The sequence below is a fragment of the Acanthopagrus latus genome, chromosome 17 (assembly GCF_904848185.1).
Source record: "Acanthopagrus latus isolate v.2019 chromosome 17, fAcaLat1.1, whole genome shotgun sequence".
NCBI classification, from domain to species: Eukaryota; Metazoa; Chordata; class Actinopteri; order Spariformes; family Sparidae; genus Acanthopagrus; species Acanthopagrus latus.
Window position 1 is genome coordinate 13,991,410 of NC_051055.1, and position 17,862 is coordinate 14,009,271.

At 42.1% G+C, this 17,862-nt stretch overlaps 1 protein-coding gene across 2 annotated transcripts in view; it reads right to left on the reverse strand.

Moving 5' to 3' along the window:
* Nucleotides 1–221: 221 nt before the first annotated feature.
* deptor (DEP domain containing MTOR-interacting protein) overlaps nt 222–17,862 on the reverse strand; it is a 34,427-nt gene continuing 16,786 nt past the window's right edge. For both annotated transcript variants that reach the window (XM_037073593.1, XM_037073592.1), the window contains exons 6-10: nt 15,213–15,395; nt 14,020–14,157; nt 10,873–10,943; nt 9,975–10,079; nt 222–4,442 (exon numbers count right to left, since the gene is read on the reverse strand). In XM_037073593.1, the coding sequence (XP_036929488.1) occupies nt 4,320–4,442; nt 9,975–10,079; nt 10,873–10,943; nt 14,020–14,157; nt 15,213–15,395 (620 nt within the window). In that variant the 3' untranslated portion in view covers nt 222–4,319. The remainder of the gene's footprint in view (nt 4,443–9,974; nt 10,080–10,872; nt 10,944–14,019; nt 14,158–15,212; nt 15,396–17,862) is intronic.

A 17,862-nucleotide genomic window follows, 5' to 3' on the forward strand; every position in this document is an offset into this window, starting at 1 on the left:
TACAAAAAAAAAAACTTACCATCAACAAACAGGGAAAAGTCAACCAGAGGACCTGATAAACAACACATCCACAAGGACTCATATCTATACAGGAATACTCACACGCCATCATCATACGTCTACTATTGACACGATATCAATATTAGATTTTTTAGTATCAGTTATCTTCAATGCCGATATATCAAGACATCCTTCTATTAAGAACAAGATGAAGCCACGCATTCAGAGTATAATCCGTTTGTTTATTAAACACTTAATCAACTGTTTAATACATCAGTACATCAGAATGAGCTTCAGCTGCTCCGTCACAAACAGACTGTGGTACTGTGAGCTTATATTGTCGTCAAATCCTCAACATTCAGTCTCTGATATCGCAGAAAATAAAAAGTTTGGGCCACTCATGAGGTGAACGTAAAGCAGAAGAAGAGTCCCTTTAATTAAACGAGCGAACCGATTCATAGAAAAAAGCAGCATGATGTAGAAGATGACGGTGAGATACATTCTGTCAGACCACTGCTTTTTGAAACTGCTGTTGTGCTATTAAAAAGAGGTGGTGTCCTTAAAACACTGATTGTCTAAAGAAGCGACGCATGACCGGAGAGAACAGAGATGGGAGCAGAGCGACAGACTACATGACCACCAACTGTGATTAGCAGCGAAATAAGTTCTTAAGGCAAATGCTTTCAGGCTTAATGTTGAACAGTCAGTGAACCCGTTTCATGAGAAAAACCCCTCCGAGACGCTCCCTCCGTCACTTCTGCACTTCCCAACACACCCAGCCGTGACCATCATCAGTCTCCGTGCTCTTTTCGAAAACTGCTTTCAGACCAACATTTTCCATCTTTTCACAGAATCACAAAACCCACTAGCCAGATCACTTCCACGCACAGTTAAAGTTACAGATACAGGGGTTAAAAGATGGCAGGAGGTGAGGTTTTTTTTTTTTTTTTTAAATCAAACACCAGACCGATGAACACCCCTCGATTTACTCATGTCTGCAGTTTGGGGTAAGGAAGTGATGTTTGTCATGTTACCTGCTGAATTGTTGTGTGGAAAAATCCAATGAAAGAACACTAAAATCTCTGTGCCCAAATATCTCGTCTCCAAACGCTGCAAACCCTGCTGACAAGAACTTAACGTGGCCCAGTCTCAATACAGTATATTTTGAGGAGAGTTTTGAGATCAGCAACTGTGAAAAATGTTAATAATGTTTGTCAGAGTCAACTAGAGCACATCACTCTATAATTATCTATAACAATTCCATAAACTTCTTATTTATATAATAGACATAAGAACTTTTATTGTTCTGCTCATTTCCGTTGCAGAATCTGGAAATCTGAAACAAAGACTTTTCTAAAAGGCTCAAATCTACTGGACTTCTGAAATGATTTGTCAGATAAGTCAGTCCTACATGTCGATAGGCTGAAGAAGAAGCGCTTTGGATCACAGGATAATGCTACATCGGCACAGATTGACAGGAATCATGCGTTTCACTGCTTACGACATCAAAGCACATTGAGGAGAAAAAGAACGATGGGATGCAGGTCACCTCGGACACTCGGAGGAAGTTCACCGTAGCATTACTGTACATGCTGTGTGTTCATTACGCTGTTTGGCAATAAAAGATTTCCTGAATAAATGTTCACCTGCAAATGGAAAGAGGTGCGGTGACCGCATCTGTATCGTCTGGGCTAAACTTGTACACATCCATTGAACCAGGCAGTGTTCTTTAGTCTAGAAACAAACAAGTGTTGACTCACGTGTCAACTTGGATTACAGACGTACACTGTAATACGATACAAGCATCGCTTATTCGTGCTCTTCTGTTTTTTTAATTATACATTTTTAAAAGTAATCTTCTCATGCTAGTATGTCTAAGCACATAATCGCACACTCTATAAACATACAGTTAAACTCTGGTGTTAAATTGGAGGCAACTGATGTACAAATCCATTCATCTAAACCTGGAGCCTGCTTTAAAGCTGCTGTAAGTGTTATTTTCTTATCAAATAAGTGTAAAATTACCTCTATATTCCAACAGTGATCACCGTTATAGAGTGTTTGGTCAGGAACCCGTGTGTCTCCTCCTCCTGCTCATGCAGTACAAGAAAATGTATTTTTCTGGTATCCCTGCACATTTTATCCAATCAGGACAGAGTACTCCATAAGGAGGCAGTCCTGTCGGCTCAGAGAACAGGCAGAGAGCAGGATCCTCCTGTTCTGACAGAATGGCTTATATTACAAGTCAAGTACTTGAAGAAAAGAAAAAGGCAAAGTGAGCTGCCTTAAAAAAAAGAAAGGAGACGAGGAAACGATGACACTGCTTACAGCAGCTTTACTGCAGCTAACTCAAGAGTAGATTTCCTTTAAAGGGGTTTTTTTAAACAAAAAAAGGAAGATATCAATAATTGTATAACTGTGTCTCTTGGCACCCACTCCAGTGCACTGGAGGTGAATTAAAGGTCCAGCATGTAGGATTGAGTTATTATTATTATTATTATTATTATAATGATGTTGCAGATTGAAGGCCCTTCACTTCACCTTGCTGCTAAAAACACACCAAAAAAAGAGGCAAACATGGCGGAAGACCTGCGGACATTGTAAGGTAGCAAAAACAGAACCATCATTAGTTTCTGGTGATTATAAACTAATGAAAACATCACATATCCAACTTGTCTGTGCACGTGTCCCCCCTTAATCCTACACACTGGACCTTTACCATTTGTTTATGGATTCAGAAATTGAAACACAGAATTTAAAAATATTCAACAAGAGCTTAGCTCTGTTAGCTCCATCACACCATTTATATATACATATACTGTATATGTGTGTGTGCAATGTACATATTCAAACTCTTAATTGTATTAATAAAGAAAGCTTTTGTCATCCAAGTGCTTCTGTCATTATAGCAGTCCTATACCCTTAAATATCATTCAAACTCTGAAAGCATATATAGATGCAAATTTTGTATTTAAGGTCACGTGAATCCTTCGTGCATAAGTTTCCAAATAAAATCTAGTTGGCATAATATGACTCTGATTACAATAATTTGGCATTGCAACTGGTAAGAAACATATCCAGGATTTTGTTTGTTTGTTTTTAGGCAAAAAATCCAACACTTGTTAGAAGAAAAAATATACATATTTTGGAGCCGAGAACTCTGAGTTCTCAGGAACAAATAATGACATCTCATGTCACCGTGGAAGTTTCTGGTCTGAATATTATGTCACGTTAGAAAAGAAGTCTAAACAAAAATATACTAATTCAGAGGAGTGGTAAGTTCTAATTTTGAAAAATGGTTGTTTGCAAAGTCTCAAAGATGTTCTCAGTGCTGCAGCTTGTTTTCACAATAATGAGGCTTCAGCTGCTAAACGGCAGTATTTTCAAAGCAGGACTTCTTCACTTTGTTTGTGCGTTAAGTCTTTTCGTAACTTTCTCTATGTACATTGTGCCTGTATATCTCACATACAGTTCATCACTGCATTTATTATCATGTAAACTAACTACTTTCTAGCAGCTACACATACATTTGGGCATCAATTTAGTTGTTATTTTCATTCGCAAGATGAGGCTAGTCATTTTTTTTCCCTATACGATGGCTCCCGAAGCAAGGAAAAACCATTAATCACCCTGAAACCAAAGACATGTGATTTGTGTTACTGTAGTATGAACGCTCCCTCGCTGTGTGTCGTCCCGTCTCTCCCAGCAGAGGGCAGTGTTGAGCCGACAGGAGCCTCCATACATGCAGGGAGACCAACTCGGGGAGAGGTCGCTGATCCCATCGACATTAAATATTCCTCCTTGTTTAAGCTTGCAGCTTTTGCTCGTTCGCCTCCCACTTCTAATCTCAATCTCGCACCATCTTGACGACCTTTAAACACACATCATGTTCAGCAACAGATTCACGACACGGTTCCGGTTTGAAACTCAAATAAAAACGCAAAGTCTGGGTGCCTCTTCAGTAAGACTGGTAGTCTGTGTGGGCACATTGATGGATAACCATCTCTAGAAGTGGCTTTTGCACTTTGAACCTCTAAATTCAAAGAAGAAAAAACAAAAAAAATCAAGTGTGACCTGTGTTTTGTCTACAGGTTGAATCATTTACTTGAGCTGAGTTCCCCTCATCTTTAAAAAAAGAAAAAAAAACACACTCTGTCTCTCGGTTACACACCTTATCCAAACAACTTGGGAACATGGGAGAACTGGAGGTGCGTCCCAAATAGTCCATGTTGCTCTGTTGCTGTAGCTTTCAAGGTCCAACGCCAAACCTCTGAAGACCTTCTGCGCAAAGAGGGATTCTGTCGTGGCTCATCTCCAACTTATACCTCCTCCATCACCTCCATGACAATCGTCCTGGGTCCGGTTAGGATCAGGTTGCTGACGGCCCGGTAGTCCTGAGAGAGGACGTTCAGGCCGTTCACCGACACCACAAACTGACACACCTGAAGAAAGACGAAGAGAGACGGGGGTAGGATGATTAGTACTAGTCGATGATGCTCTTAACTTTCACACCAAGTTTGAATGGAGTCTAACTGAGGTACGGCGAGATGTGAGAGGAGAGGGCGGCGCGGGGCTTCCATTGAGAATCTGTTTTTCGGGGGAATAAACTGCTCAGCTGATGTTTGTCAAGTTTCCGTGGACATTTAACTGCTTTTCCACCATGTAACTGCGGTGAACCTTGACAGAGGCTTACTATGTGTCATCTGTATTTAGCTAATTAGGGTAAAAAATCTGTTCATATGCTAAACCATAGCACATGACAACTGACATAAAGAGGGCCTGTTACAGTTTGTGATTTTGGGAGACATGTTCGTTAGCTGTCCCGCTGAGAGCTTAATGAGATGATTATTACCACCTTCATGTCCGGACAGTGAATATGTATTTGGACCCCGCAGGTGAATTAATCTAGGTTAGTAAGACTGGAACCAGGGGAAAACCAGCTAGCCTGGTTCTGCCCCGCTATAACAAAAAATCACGCCTACGAGCACCTCTAAAGCTCACTGCTAAACATGTCATGTCTTGTTTAGTTTGAATCTGTACAAAAAACAAAATGTGCCATCACAGAGTCCCCATCTTGCATCTCGCGCCTGGCAGGAGACAGATAAGAGAGGTATCAACCTTCTCATCTAACGCTCAGCGCGCGAAGGTCAAAATGTTATTAATATTAGTTCAGTTGTTTGCTCACATGTTGCCCAGAGAGTTATAATTTAATTGCCTGATATCAGGCTGGCCGGTCAGCACATTAAACTAAATTTCCATCTTCAGTCTGACATTCCCTCCACTCTACAGATTTCCATCAGGGAGGGGCATTCGTTTTTCCTTAATGTATCACTGGAGACCACATATGAGCCTGAACCAAACTTTTGAGATGACTCTTGCCAACATTTTGCAAGATTTTCAAAAAGTGGAGCAGAGCGGAGTAAAAGCAATTTACCATGCTGAGCGATAAGAGAGGAAATGCCATTGGGGGGGGGGAGGCTATTTGAGGCCGAGCATCTCATCTCATTTGTTTGATCAAAAGCTTGACACTCATAAGATGTTAATTTTCAAGTTTGCCTTCAAATAACATTTGTCTAATCATATAAAGCAAACATGATTAAAAAATTTAAAAAAAAAACACAGGACTCATACTGTAAGCTCCACCCCTATAGTCAAACAAGTACACACTGATAGTGTTGCCTGACGTGAATTAAAGTAGGTACAACATGGCATCCACACTCAAATCACTCCCCGGTCACACATGGACCCCACCTCCCTCATCATTTTTTTTTAAGCGCTGCTCTGATAGAGATAAGGGCTTGTTGCCTGAGCTTACTTCTGCTCTTGAGACATGGTGCCGCAGTTTTCTGCGGTGGTTTAGTTTGGGGTTTTCTCGCAAGCTATTACAGGCACACGCTCACACACACACACAGACACACAGGCGAGCACACTCCCCTATACACTGGCTGCCAAACGTTTTCCAAAAGTCCTGCAAGATGCTTAAAAGAATCCTGATGCATGTCAGCGAGAACAAAAGCACATAATGATTCGGATATTTATACTGCCTATAAATCAGGAGAGTGCTGAGTGATGATGGAAGAAAAACTTTCACAGATGTGTTCTGTGCGCTCCTGACTCAGGAAACATCTAACAGGGAGCAGCTATTGAAACCCGGCCTGTTCCTTACATAAACTGCTGTTACATGTAGTGAATACATGCAGACAGAGGTTGCTATTTTGGGTTATTGGGGTTTTTACAGAAAAAAAAAATTGCTTTTAAATCTCTTCTAGCCTTCTTAACCATTTCGAGGAAAAAACAGATGAAAATAGGATGAGAGAATACGGGAAAAGAGAGATTAAGAGTGATAGAGGGATGGAAAAAAAAGAATCCCAGACTGTTAATCCTGCGCTGTGGAGGAATTTCAGACGCTCACTGTAATCACGTCTGAACCTCCGCAGCCTATATTCCCACTACCTGCAGAGTACTCTCCTTCATGCACAACTCGCTTTCCTTCCACATTTCCTTTCAACCTCTTCTACTCTCTTCCAACACCTCCCCCTCTCTTCTTTCTCACCGATACCTCCCCCTCTTTTCTCTCCCACCGATGCTTCTCTCCTTTCAGGCTGCGGGGTTGTGTGTTAGTCTTGGCTGGGGCCCAGCTGGACTGAATGACTCCTTGCACCCAGAGGGTTAAAATCCCTCTTGCACAGAGAAGAAGGGAAAAAAAAGAGACGCAGAAACGGACACAAAGAGAAGACGTAGACAGAGAATAAACAACACGTGGCGAGGACATGCAGCGATAACACAAATAGCTGTATGCCATGTAGAGAACATTTGATTCTTTCTAAAAACACAGAGGTGACGGATGACCCGAGGCCATATTTGCATGTACGTCCCTTGAGGAATCAGAAGCCCGCAGAAACAACAACTGGTTAAACTGAAACCACACACTGTAAAACTAGGTTCCCTGCCTGGTTTGGTGAAAAAGAAAAAGTTTGACATTTCTGGAAAAATTGTGTTTTTGCTAAGACAGACTTAAAAGATTGACACCACTCTCATGTCTGTCCGTTATGTAGAAAGTTATAGCAAGTAGACTTCTCGTTCTGCGCAGCATAAAGACTGGAAACAGAGGAAAGCAGCTAGCCTGCTTTCTGTCCAGTGGTAAAACGAAATCTGCCGATCAGCATCTGTGGGCAGTCATTGTGGGTTTTTTAATGATCTATGAATCCCTGCACACTTTAATGTGCTGTCAAAACATACAACCACTGTGGTCGCTTTCACTGAGTACAAGCACAGAATCCAGATGCATTTTGCCAAATGACAGTTCCAATAATGTTTTTAAATGAAAAATGGTGGCCGCGTCGACAACAGTGATGACAAAAAGAGAAAAGGAGAATTGCTGTGAGTGATCTGAATATCAACAGAAAACATGGACGTAAAAAAAGGGAAAAATATGAGACTTCACGACTGACCAGTTCAGCTCCGAATTTCAGTTTTAAATCACAACACGGTCACAGTGGTGACAAGAGCAGCCTCACAATGTAAATGCTACTCCGCTACGATTAAATCAACTGCTCAGACTGAAAGATATCCAATCAAAACACCAAACATCAGACTGATCGTTCAAGAGCCAGACAGACAATAAACCTGATGATTAATCACCCATCAACAAACTGAACGTCAAAGGAAAGATGATGTGGCAGGAACCTTTTTTTAACTATTTTGTTAGACAGCAACAACATGCGATACATGTGACATAAGGTCGTCATTACAAAGGCCATACTGCTCTGACCTGGAAGAAGTTTGGTTCCAAAGTGGCTTATAGCTCACTATTTAACACCTTATGTATGTTTCAATCTAATCAATAAAACTAAATGAAAAAACTACAAGTTGTGGTTTTTGCGGAGATTTATGTGCTGGACTGTTTCTCGGACAGGAGCAGTGATTTCCTGGGGTCTGCTGGTTGCCTGGCAACCTCACAGCGAACACAAGACTCCAGGAGAGTCTCAGCAAGAAAGAGAGAACACTGATGAGAACTATTCACAATATGTCCAACACAACCTTTAAGAGAGTCAGATAATTAGGTATTGAATGCTTGTTTGAACTGATCATAATGAATGTACTCAAAACAGTTATTAAAGATATACAAAAAAATCCTGCATAGAACTGATCTCACAGATATTACAGTCCCTGATTCATCTAAACTTCAACTTTTATAATCTTTAAATGTTCAAATTTAGGGGTTTAAATCTTTAAAATGGAGGTTAAGAGACTCTGACCATTATATATCCATGTGGTACGACTAATGTAACGGAACTTTACTGTTCAGTGCTCACACACATAAGAGAACACACAGTACAGTACAGGACGCTCAAATGGACAGTAAGTGAGACAAACACACATCCTGCTCCACCTGCCGCCTTGCAGAGGTGCATTAGAAGAAGCTCTAACAGCAACGTAAGTGCTCGGGTCCATTACGGTCCGGACGATGCTGATGCCTACGACGGTGTGCTCCGGGAATAAATGCAAACAGAAAGGCGAGAACAGAGAAGAGGCTCAGAATGTGTTTTACTACCTCCCTCCCAGAGGTCAATGGGTGTGAGTTTCTCTTTTGGCCTTTTGCCTGGACCGCAGTGCCAACACCTCACAGCACGGCATTCCCTCTCCTGGATCATTTTACTGCCTAATTGCAGATCAATAACACTGCTCAGGTGAAGTGGAGCAGGACTTCTAGGAACTCCTCACAAATTAACCGCTGCGCGCTGCTGCACGCCAGGAATTTAATCTACAGCGATGATACCGAGAGATAAATCTCATTTTCCCGACCCGATATCCTGGTCCTGATTTGATTTATGCCCTCGGCTCATAAAACTTGTTGCTACCTTAATGAAAAACTAAACAAAAAAACACAGAGGTGGAAATGAAGAGATCTCGAGTAACGGCATGAAAACACACAATTTATGAGGCCGCCTTCATAACCGAGTGTGAACCATGACACATGTTTCCATGGCGATAAATTATGACCGCTGACAGTAACCAGAGCAGAAGTGGTATTATTTCCACTGACCGTTTCCTCTTTCAGTGCTCATACTGATCCTCCTCTACCTCAGCCTCCTCCTTCACCCTCCTCTTCACTCTTCAGCTCATGTGTCCTCTCTCTCTCTCTCTGAGTAACATCCTGTCCTTTACTTAGTCTGCAAATTTTAGTTTAGCCGCCACACTTGGGAAGAGGCAGAAGCTTTGGTTTATCTTTTTTAAAGTCTGTCACCTTTGGGCTTCCATAAAGCCCGAGGAGACACTCTAATGCTAACTTTATAATTCCCAGAATCGGAATGACACATGCTTAATAACTTCACGATTCCTTCCCCTGCCGTGTTCCTACTCCGAATCTTCTGTTTCTCCTCTTTTGTCCTCCTCTCTCCGCGTTGTGGTTTAAGTCCCCGTGCTCCGCATTCCCAGGATTCCTCGCTGCCACTCTGCTTACATACCCTCATGCCAGCTGTGGCAGCGGAGCCACCGCTACCCTGTTTTCCTCGCCTCAACACTCTTCCCACTTTTACAGCTACTCTCTCAGCTCCCGTCCTCACACATCCTCCTGGTGCAGGCCGGAGTGACAGGAAGCGTCCCTCTGCTCTCCTCCTCTTCCTATTCCTTCCATGTTCATCTCTTTCATTCTTCTCTTACACTTCTCTTGTACTCACCTGCACTTGAGTATGACAATATACACAGTGCAGATTCCAAAAAAACTGCAATACTTCCTTACCTTACTTCATCTACGCTACAATGAGTTCATTTAAGCTACAAACAGCGACATCCACCCTCTTCTCTTCCTCCAAACCTGCTAAAACTCTCTTGAGACACTCCAAAATGTCAGTAAAATTAATTAATTGTGATGATGAGCACGAGCAGGATCATACGTTTTTCACGTCCAAACATTTTTCCCACAATAGATGAAGAGATGGAGGAAGGCCTCCACACGTCTCTCCCGTTCTCACCTTCATGCCAGCAGCAGCTGCAGGTCCACCGGGGTCCACCGCCTGAATGTGGCAGGGTTTACTGCCTCGCACCACGAAGCCCCAGCCCACAGCATCGCCTACAATCTGAGGGACAAAGGAGACACATGTTGAGACAATATGGCATCTCAGTGACTGTGCTGACATACACAGTACTATTTTAACATTCAGAGTGAGACAAATATTGAAATTATTCAGATTTCAGGAGATTTTATGCATTCAGAATTTGTGCATCAATTGGGGTTTTCAACAAACCTCCTCCTGTGTGTTCAGAGTGAGCTTTGTGCATTGCCATGGATACACAAAGCAATCAGCAATCTATTTGCAGGGCCGAGGTACACAAGCCCATATTTTTGGTCTCTTTTAAAACATCATGACTAGAAGGCTCGACAACAGATTTTTTGATCTGTGCAAATATCAGATCCCCGATGTTTTCAAGATGGTGGTTGAAGGAATGAAAAAGGGAAGCATAGATGGAATACTGTTTATTTTGGAATAAGGGGGAAAAAAACCTGATTAATTTTGTACATGTAAGAGTAGTTGCTGTTTTGAATGCTTACAGTTAGAATCTGAACTGAGCCAAAATTTGCATCTGTTAGAGATTTGTGGTTGCGGCTAGTGAGTGGACCACGTGGTTAGGTTCTCTCTATTTTGTCTTGTGTCGATGTGGTGATCACGTTATCTGAGACAAAGTGCAGAGTGAAACTTGTGAGTGTGTGTGTGCTTGTGCCTGAGGTAACTATGTACCTATAAGTGTGTATGTGTGAGGGGGGAATATGTGACTTTAAGCATGGGTGATGACATCCATGCTGAAGTGGTCTTTGTTTGAGTCTTTTTGCGTGTGTGCATGTGTGTGTCTGTGTGTCTGTGTGTGTCATACAGTGAATGTCTTCTTCAGGAAAGGTCCTCCTGGTGTCTGCAGCTCCTCTGGACTCACTTGTCTTTTCAGAACTGTTGAGAAAGACACAGAGACCATGTTACTTACTACCATTATAATCAGGCATGACCATAAACACATGGTTAGCGCACATACACATGCACGCTGAAACACAGACAATACTGTTGCTTTAACAGTGTGTATGCATGTGTAGGAAGCGCTAACGTCAGTCACATGCTAACAGGGCCTGGAGGCCCGCTGCTTCCTGAGCCAGTGCAGCTCCCCTTCCCCTACTCCAACTTCCCCTCTCCGTTATTCACTTCAGCATGACTCATACTGGCTTTAAATGGACTTTTGTGTCCCAAAAATTGTCCTAACTCCAGTTTCAATTCACCCTATAATGATATAACTGATGAAACATTTGACAAAACGGAGAGCTGGGAGGATCCATGCATGCACACACAATCGTCACACATGAACTGGTCACATTAAAGAAGAATGTGTGCTGAGATTGTGCACAGGTCTCACATGCTTCAGACCAACATCTGCAGAAATGAAGAGGGAGCCAAAAAAGGAATCTCATTAATGTTTTGTCTGGTTTTCAATCAATTTCAGTCAATCAATGCACTGCATTTCTGCCGCCCACACAACTATCTAACATCTTAACTTCTAATTAACTGCTTAATTTTTGCCATTCAGCCTGTTTATCATTAATCCTTTAAAGTGAGGTAACTGTTAATCAAATCACAAATGATTACCTTGCTGAGGTGCGTGGACTATCACCCGACTATAATGGTTTACAGGGATAAGTGTGATGCATTAATGAATGAAACTTTACTTTAGGGGCTATAAAAAGAGCACTGAAATTTTTAAGTTTAGTAATGTGTTTTGACACTAAATCAAGATGATAATGTAGGTAAAAGTATGCTGAATAAACCTTTAAGCACTAAAACAGACTTGAACAACATTTGCATCTCCCCACACAGACCTGAGAGCACAGACTCCTCCACAGCCTGCTGGCCTGTGTGCACTGAGCAGCGTGTGTGAGCTCTTGACTAATCACTCGTGGTCTGTGCTGGACTTCATTGTAATCTGATAAGCGAGAGGGGCTTGAAGTGAGAGAGACCTTTTATCCTCTTGATCTGGACATTTCAATAATCTCTGTGTGGAAATCCTGATCTGATCTACGGGTCAACTCGTTTTTTTAAAAACCTCATCTGCTGCGTTGACTTCACATCAGAGACCAACATCCTCCATTTAAACTGTCTGGTTTCATCAACACCACCAAGAAATGACAACCTTTCACACCGTCTGATATGACTGTGTCATATTTTTGGACTCCTTATCTTCCCACACCACTACCAAGGTTTATATGAGGCAGAGGGGAACTTAGTTTATGTGTGTGCATGTGTGCCTTCCTTTTCCTGTTCATTGTGTATCGTGTGTATGTGTGTGTGCTCATGTTGAAGGGGCTCCGCTGCTACAAAGAGACTCTGTCAAGGACTCAGCTTGGATTAGACACATCAAGGGAAACCTCACAGTTGTAAGGACACACAAAGCAAAAAATACACACACACACACACACACACACACACACACACACACACACACACACACCTCAAAGGCTTCACTTCTTCATTCAGATCTTAACTCAGAAGTTTAAGCCGTCCATCCCCAAACATTAAACATGATCATACCTTTCTACAAGCAACACATATTTATCTTCCTCTGAAGATAAAATGAGTCCACTGAGCTTAAATGTACAACTGTCTGAAAGAACACATCTAAGGTATAACTGATGTGAGGTTAAAATCACTTAATGTTCAGAGAGTGACGATGATCCAAATCCACATTTTGTGGAGAAAAAAAGTCCTTTAAGAGTTGGATTTGAATGTATGTATGTGAGACCTTAGTAATTTCAGAGCTGTCCCTGAATGCACCAGTGTAGCATAGTTGTCAAGTTTTGAAATGAGAAGGGGTCCAGTTTCAGTTTTTGTCCTTTAAAGAGAGAGGTGAGGATAAACAGCATAGTTTTCTGACATGTTGATGTGACTCAGATTAAAAGTGAGATCTCGTTGTGAACAGCGTCAGGTAATGTTACTTTTGAATGTGACTTGTTATGTTACAGCATTACTTTCATTACCAACAACAGCTTCTACCCTAGAGCTCTGACCTCCATCACGCCCCCGTAATGAGCAATCCCACCCACAGAAACTGTAGCAGCGGTTGACATACTTGCACTATTTTTGCACCACTGTTCTGCACATTTATAGTGTTAAAGACACTACCTTGTATATTTGTTATACTGTTTTAACTGTATATGTGCGTATAATTTCTATTATAGATTTTATTTGGTATATTTTCCCTTTCTTGCTTTGCACTATTTGTTTCTACTTGACCTGAGGAGAAAGCCATTCACAATGTCATTATACATGTGTATAGTGACAATTAAGGAATATTCTATATTCTATTCTATTCTATTCTATTCTTCTGAGAAAACTAACTCATTAGAGTACTTCTGTGTTACCAAAAATAAAAACCCCTTCGCAATTCCTGACACATGTTGCATAATCTGTAACTCTGTAGGCTAGTGACAGGAATGACGATCGCAGTTTCGACAGAAAAACGCTGAATTGCTTTAATAACATGAAAACAAACAGGACCAAGGGTACCTGAGAATAGAGAGAGAGAAACAGCTGGAATGCATCTGGGATTTTCTTAACATAGTTACAGGGAAATACAATGACGTTGTAACTGTAGAAGATTACTTATTTGAAAAGATGACCAAATAACAGTCTCCCTCTCATGACAACAAAAAAGCAACTCTAACGCTTCCCCCCCAACATGTTTGCAGTTCGAGAATCAAGGCTGGGTATTTTGATCTCACTTGGTCTTGGTGACAGAATCATTAGACTCCTACTAGATTTCACCCAGGAGCCATTAATCTGTTGGCACACCTCCTTCACCTCTACACCAATTTATTTATCATTCTAAGATTGGTAGAGCTGATCTGCACCAGTGGGTGCAAACCAGGAACACAACTTGGCCAGATGATAAACTATATAATAAACTAACAGAACACCGTGCTGACACGTAAAAGCTGCCCTTCACATACAAGACTCTGTGTGCAGTATGTGTGTGTCGTCTCACCAGACTTGGGGTTGCAGAGGACAGGTGGGCTGCTGCTGAGCGTCGGGCTGCTGCTGTAATAACCGCTGCTGCCACAGCTGCTGCTCATGCTGCTCCGCCGGACTCCGACCGCCACCTTTATCTCTTTGGTGGGACTCACTGAGGCGGAGGGAGACGGAGAGAGAAACGTTAGGCTAAAGATAGATGAGAGAAAGTGAAGGAGCAGGAGGCGAAGGCTATACAGCTGGACGAGAACTAACTGGACTGTTAATTAGCTGCAGGTCAATTAACAGCATGAGGGGTGCTGACCCTCGCTGTGGCTACATCATTAATATTCAGAATCACGGCTCCGTCTGAAAACAAATGCCTCATTCAATTAGTGTAAACTACCACATACTGTATGTAGGTCAACTTTATATAACTGCCAATAACATTGTAAATTCTATCTATATGTGATTTACAATTACTTCCTGTTTCCTTTGCTCTCTCTCTCTCTCTCTCTCTCTCTCTCTCTCTCTCTCTCTCTCTCTCTGTTTCCTAATTACAAGCACGTTATATTAGGTGATGTTAGTCACATATAAAATCACTTTTGAGTTAGTCTAAATTATTCTAGATTACTGTGAGGCACCTAAAATGTAGCCATGTGTGTTGTGACAGCCTGGTCCTGTCGACCTCAGATACTGTGTGTGTGCGTCTTTCAGGTCTTTCGCTGTGTGGAGCTGAGGAGCAACCGAGTTAACTTGAGGAACACCTGGCCAGTGTTTCCCAGCTACTTAGGCCTGCCTGCCCAGATGCCAGTGTTCAGCTCGGTGTCTGTCGGTCGTGCCTTGTTGTTTCTTTACTAAGGTATTTGGCATACAGCGCCACACATCGATCACTGCACTCATTCACCTGCACACACACACACACACTTAATATTGTAACTCTGAGTACATCTCCCTCATTTGCTGCAATCTATTACGCAACCCCGGTTTAACTAAGCACTTTTGTTTGCAGTAGAGCCCATATCAGTCACAGTTAATTAGGATTATAGGAATTATTTTCAGAGGCCAAGTCAACCGAATGATGTGATTGAACGACAGGACTCAGCCCTTTTTTTTTTTTTTACCATGTTCTTTTGCCCAGCAACACAAATACAGTAAGTCTACTCTATTATCTTTATGTGGGAGACACTTCATTGTTCAGACAGGCACTGTGTGTGTAACAGTTTCTACCTGAGAGGAAGCTGGTGTTGCCTCCATCGGAGTTCTGTTTGCGGAGACAGAAGGGGCTGTCGTGACTCTCTGGGATGCAGCGGCCGCGCTCGTGGAGGAGTTCGATCAATCGCCGCCGCCGCCGGAAATTCATCCTGAACTGGTAGAGGAGGGGCCCGTCGACAAAGTGATGCTTGTTCGTGACTGGAGGTGGAGAGAAAATCTACTTTTAAACGTCCCCATAAGCATGCTGGATATTCACAGATAACACTAATTCCACCTCTTCTTTAGTCCAAGAAGAAGATGGTGTGAGAGGTGTAAACCATGAGGAAATGGAATGATGTGATAATTCAGGGAAAATCTGTCTCTAATAAAGTTATTTATATACTGGCTGTGAGTCGGAATCAATGCAAAATTATTTTAACAACTAAGCTTCACTGCGAACCTCCAAAATTAGTGGTTCTCACCAAAACCGAGCTGAGACGAGCCTGAAACTCTGATCCCGAGCTGAGATCGCCCGCACCGAACAAACATAAACTGACCTCAGAGAGCGTCGACCTGGACCGCAGCTGAGCTGATAAGAGCAGCTGAACTGAGTCCATTTCTGTTTAAATTCACTGGCCTGTCAACGTGAGAGACAATCACATGCAGCAGTCGACTCACTGTCAGGGTTTAATGTCCTGCTTTCATTCGGTCTGAAGTCTGAATCGAGACATAAGGTCCGGAGCCAGACTTCTGGGACAATTGAAGGTGAAATGTTCAAATTTGGGACTGCTCCAGTTTAGATAGGCTTCATCCGTCAAAATCGATCAATAATCTCTTTTATTTTTAGAACTTAGTTTTTGTTTTTATTTCAGCAACTTTTACAATCATAATCACGATTTTTGATATATCGGCCTGTTTTGTGGTGGTTGTGAAACTCCCTGGCCATGATCCTTGCAGTGCTTACCACGTTGTTTTTCACTTTTTATCTACGCCGTGTCTTTGTTCATGTCATGGGAAAGAATTTCTAAATTATAGGCTACATGCATAGACAAGATATACAATTAATGTCATAAATCACAGTAAATGCACAGCAAGCCTGTAAACAATCCAGCTCCCTACACAGAGAAAGCCGTCTAAGAACCGGAAGTCCAGTTGCCTCTGTCAGATAATGCAACACACTCTTCTTCATAAAGAGCAGCTGTCACAATTATCCAACCTCCCTCACAAGGATTTTCCTTTCCAAGGCCAACCATCGAACTGCCTCAGAAGACTCTAAAAACATGAAAATCCAACTCTACTGGAGCCCTGAGATCCCAAACTGATTTGAAAAATACACCGTTTACACCTTTTTTAAGCAGAAATCTTCACTGTAGCTGTTGAGCTCAAAGTGTTGGTGTGCACCCTGTCTGACCTGTCCAACACTGCAGGTTTTTTTTTGAAGCTCCAGAGATGTCTTAATGACTTTGAAGCTTCAAACCTTCTCAAGACTTTCCACCCATATCAGGGTGAGCAGATAATGACTCAACTTTCATTTCTGGATGAACACATCTTTTAACCGATACGGAGTGAAAAAGTATTTCTACCGTGTTGCGATTAATCCTAGTTCAGCGCATCAGTACAAAAGGAAACACACCTCAGGCTTGTGATTAGTTTACATGTCTTCTTGTGGTTGAAAGGCCATTGTCAGCCGAACAAATCCTTTTATTACATGCAACAAAGGAAAAAAAACAGACTGCAGAACAGCCCTCAGAGGAGTGATTTACTCTCTGCTCCATATGAATAAAATGAACTGCTGTCAAACTGAAACTCTGTTTTTCAGTTTAAACCGAATCAGCAAGATTTCTGGCATCCAGTATGATTATAGCCTGCTGTTGGCCACCATGTCACGATACAGCAACTCCGACCACTTACTGTACGCGTTTTGTGTTCTTAATGTATTTGTGTGCGTGATCTGCAACATTTACTTTTGGGTCTGTTTCAAAGCTGCCTCTTTGTTTAGGATCCCTATTCTCAGCAGGTCAGATGTAACAGTGACTACACGGTCCCACAGTAAACAGTGATGACCAGACACAATGTGGATCCATCCAGACTGTCCTTCTATACATTATATGTCTCAGTGTGTGAGCATGACCTCTGCTCAGAGAGCAGCACTGCGTATTCTCTCACTCTCTCCCTCTCCGCCGTGTTTTTAATGTTTCCAAAGTGGCCTGCGAACACATTGAACTACATTCATTTAAAATGCTCTGTCCACATGGCATCCACGTAACATTAGTGCAGTTATTTCCTCAGGGACGACATTATGAAGTCTCTGCGGGTCCAGCAGGAAGCTGACAAGGCTCTGCATCACATGAACTGAGTGAAGTGGTGGGGGTATTTTTATGATGTATTGTTCCTCAGGGTCATATACAGTGTGTAATCCACACCAAAGTATTTCCACATGCCAACCCCAGCTGTGTCTAAGTACATACATACAATTGCCTCAGTGTGTGCATCTAAAAAAATTTTCTTAAAAAAAAACGTCCATCACGTGGTGAAATCTGCACAATAGTGTGCACAAATAAACAGCTCTGGCTTGTGGGCCATGTGATACATGTTTATTGAATCAGACATGGGTGTGAGCAACAGATATCAGCGTCAAATCAAATTTCATGTCATGAGGCGACCCAACAGAGACTCATTCAGGATC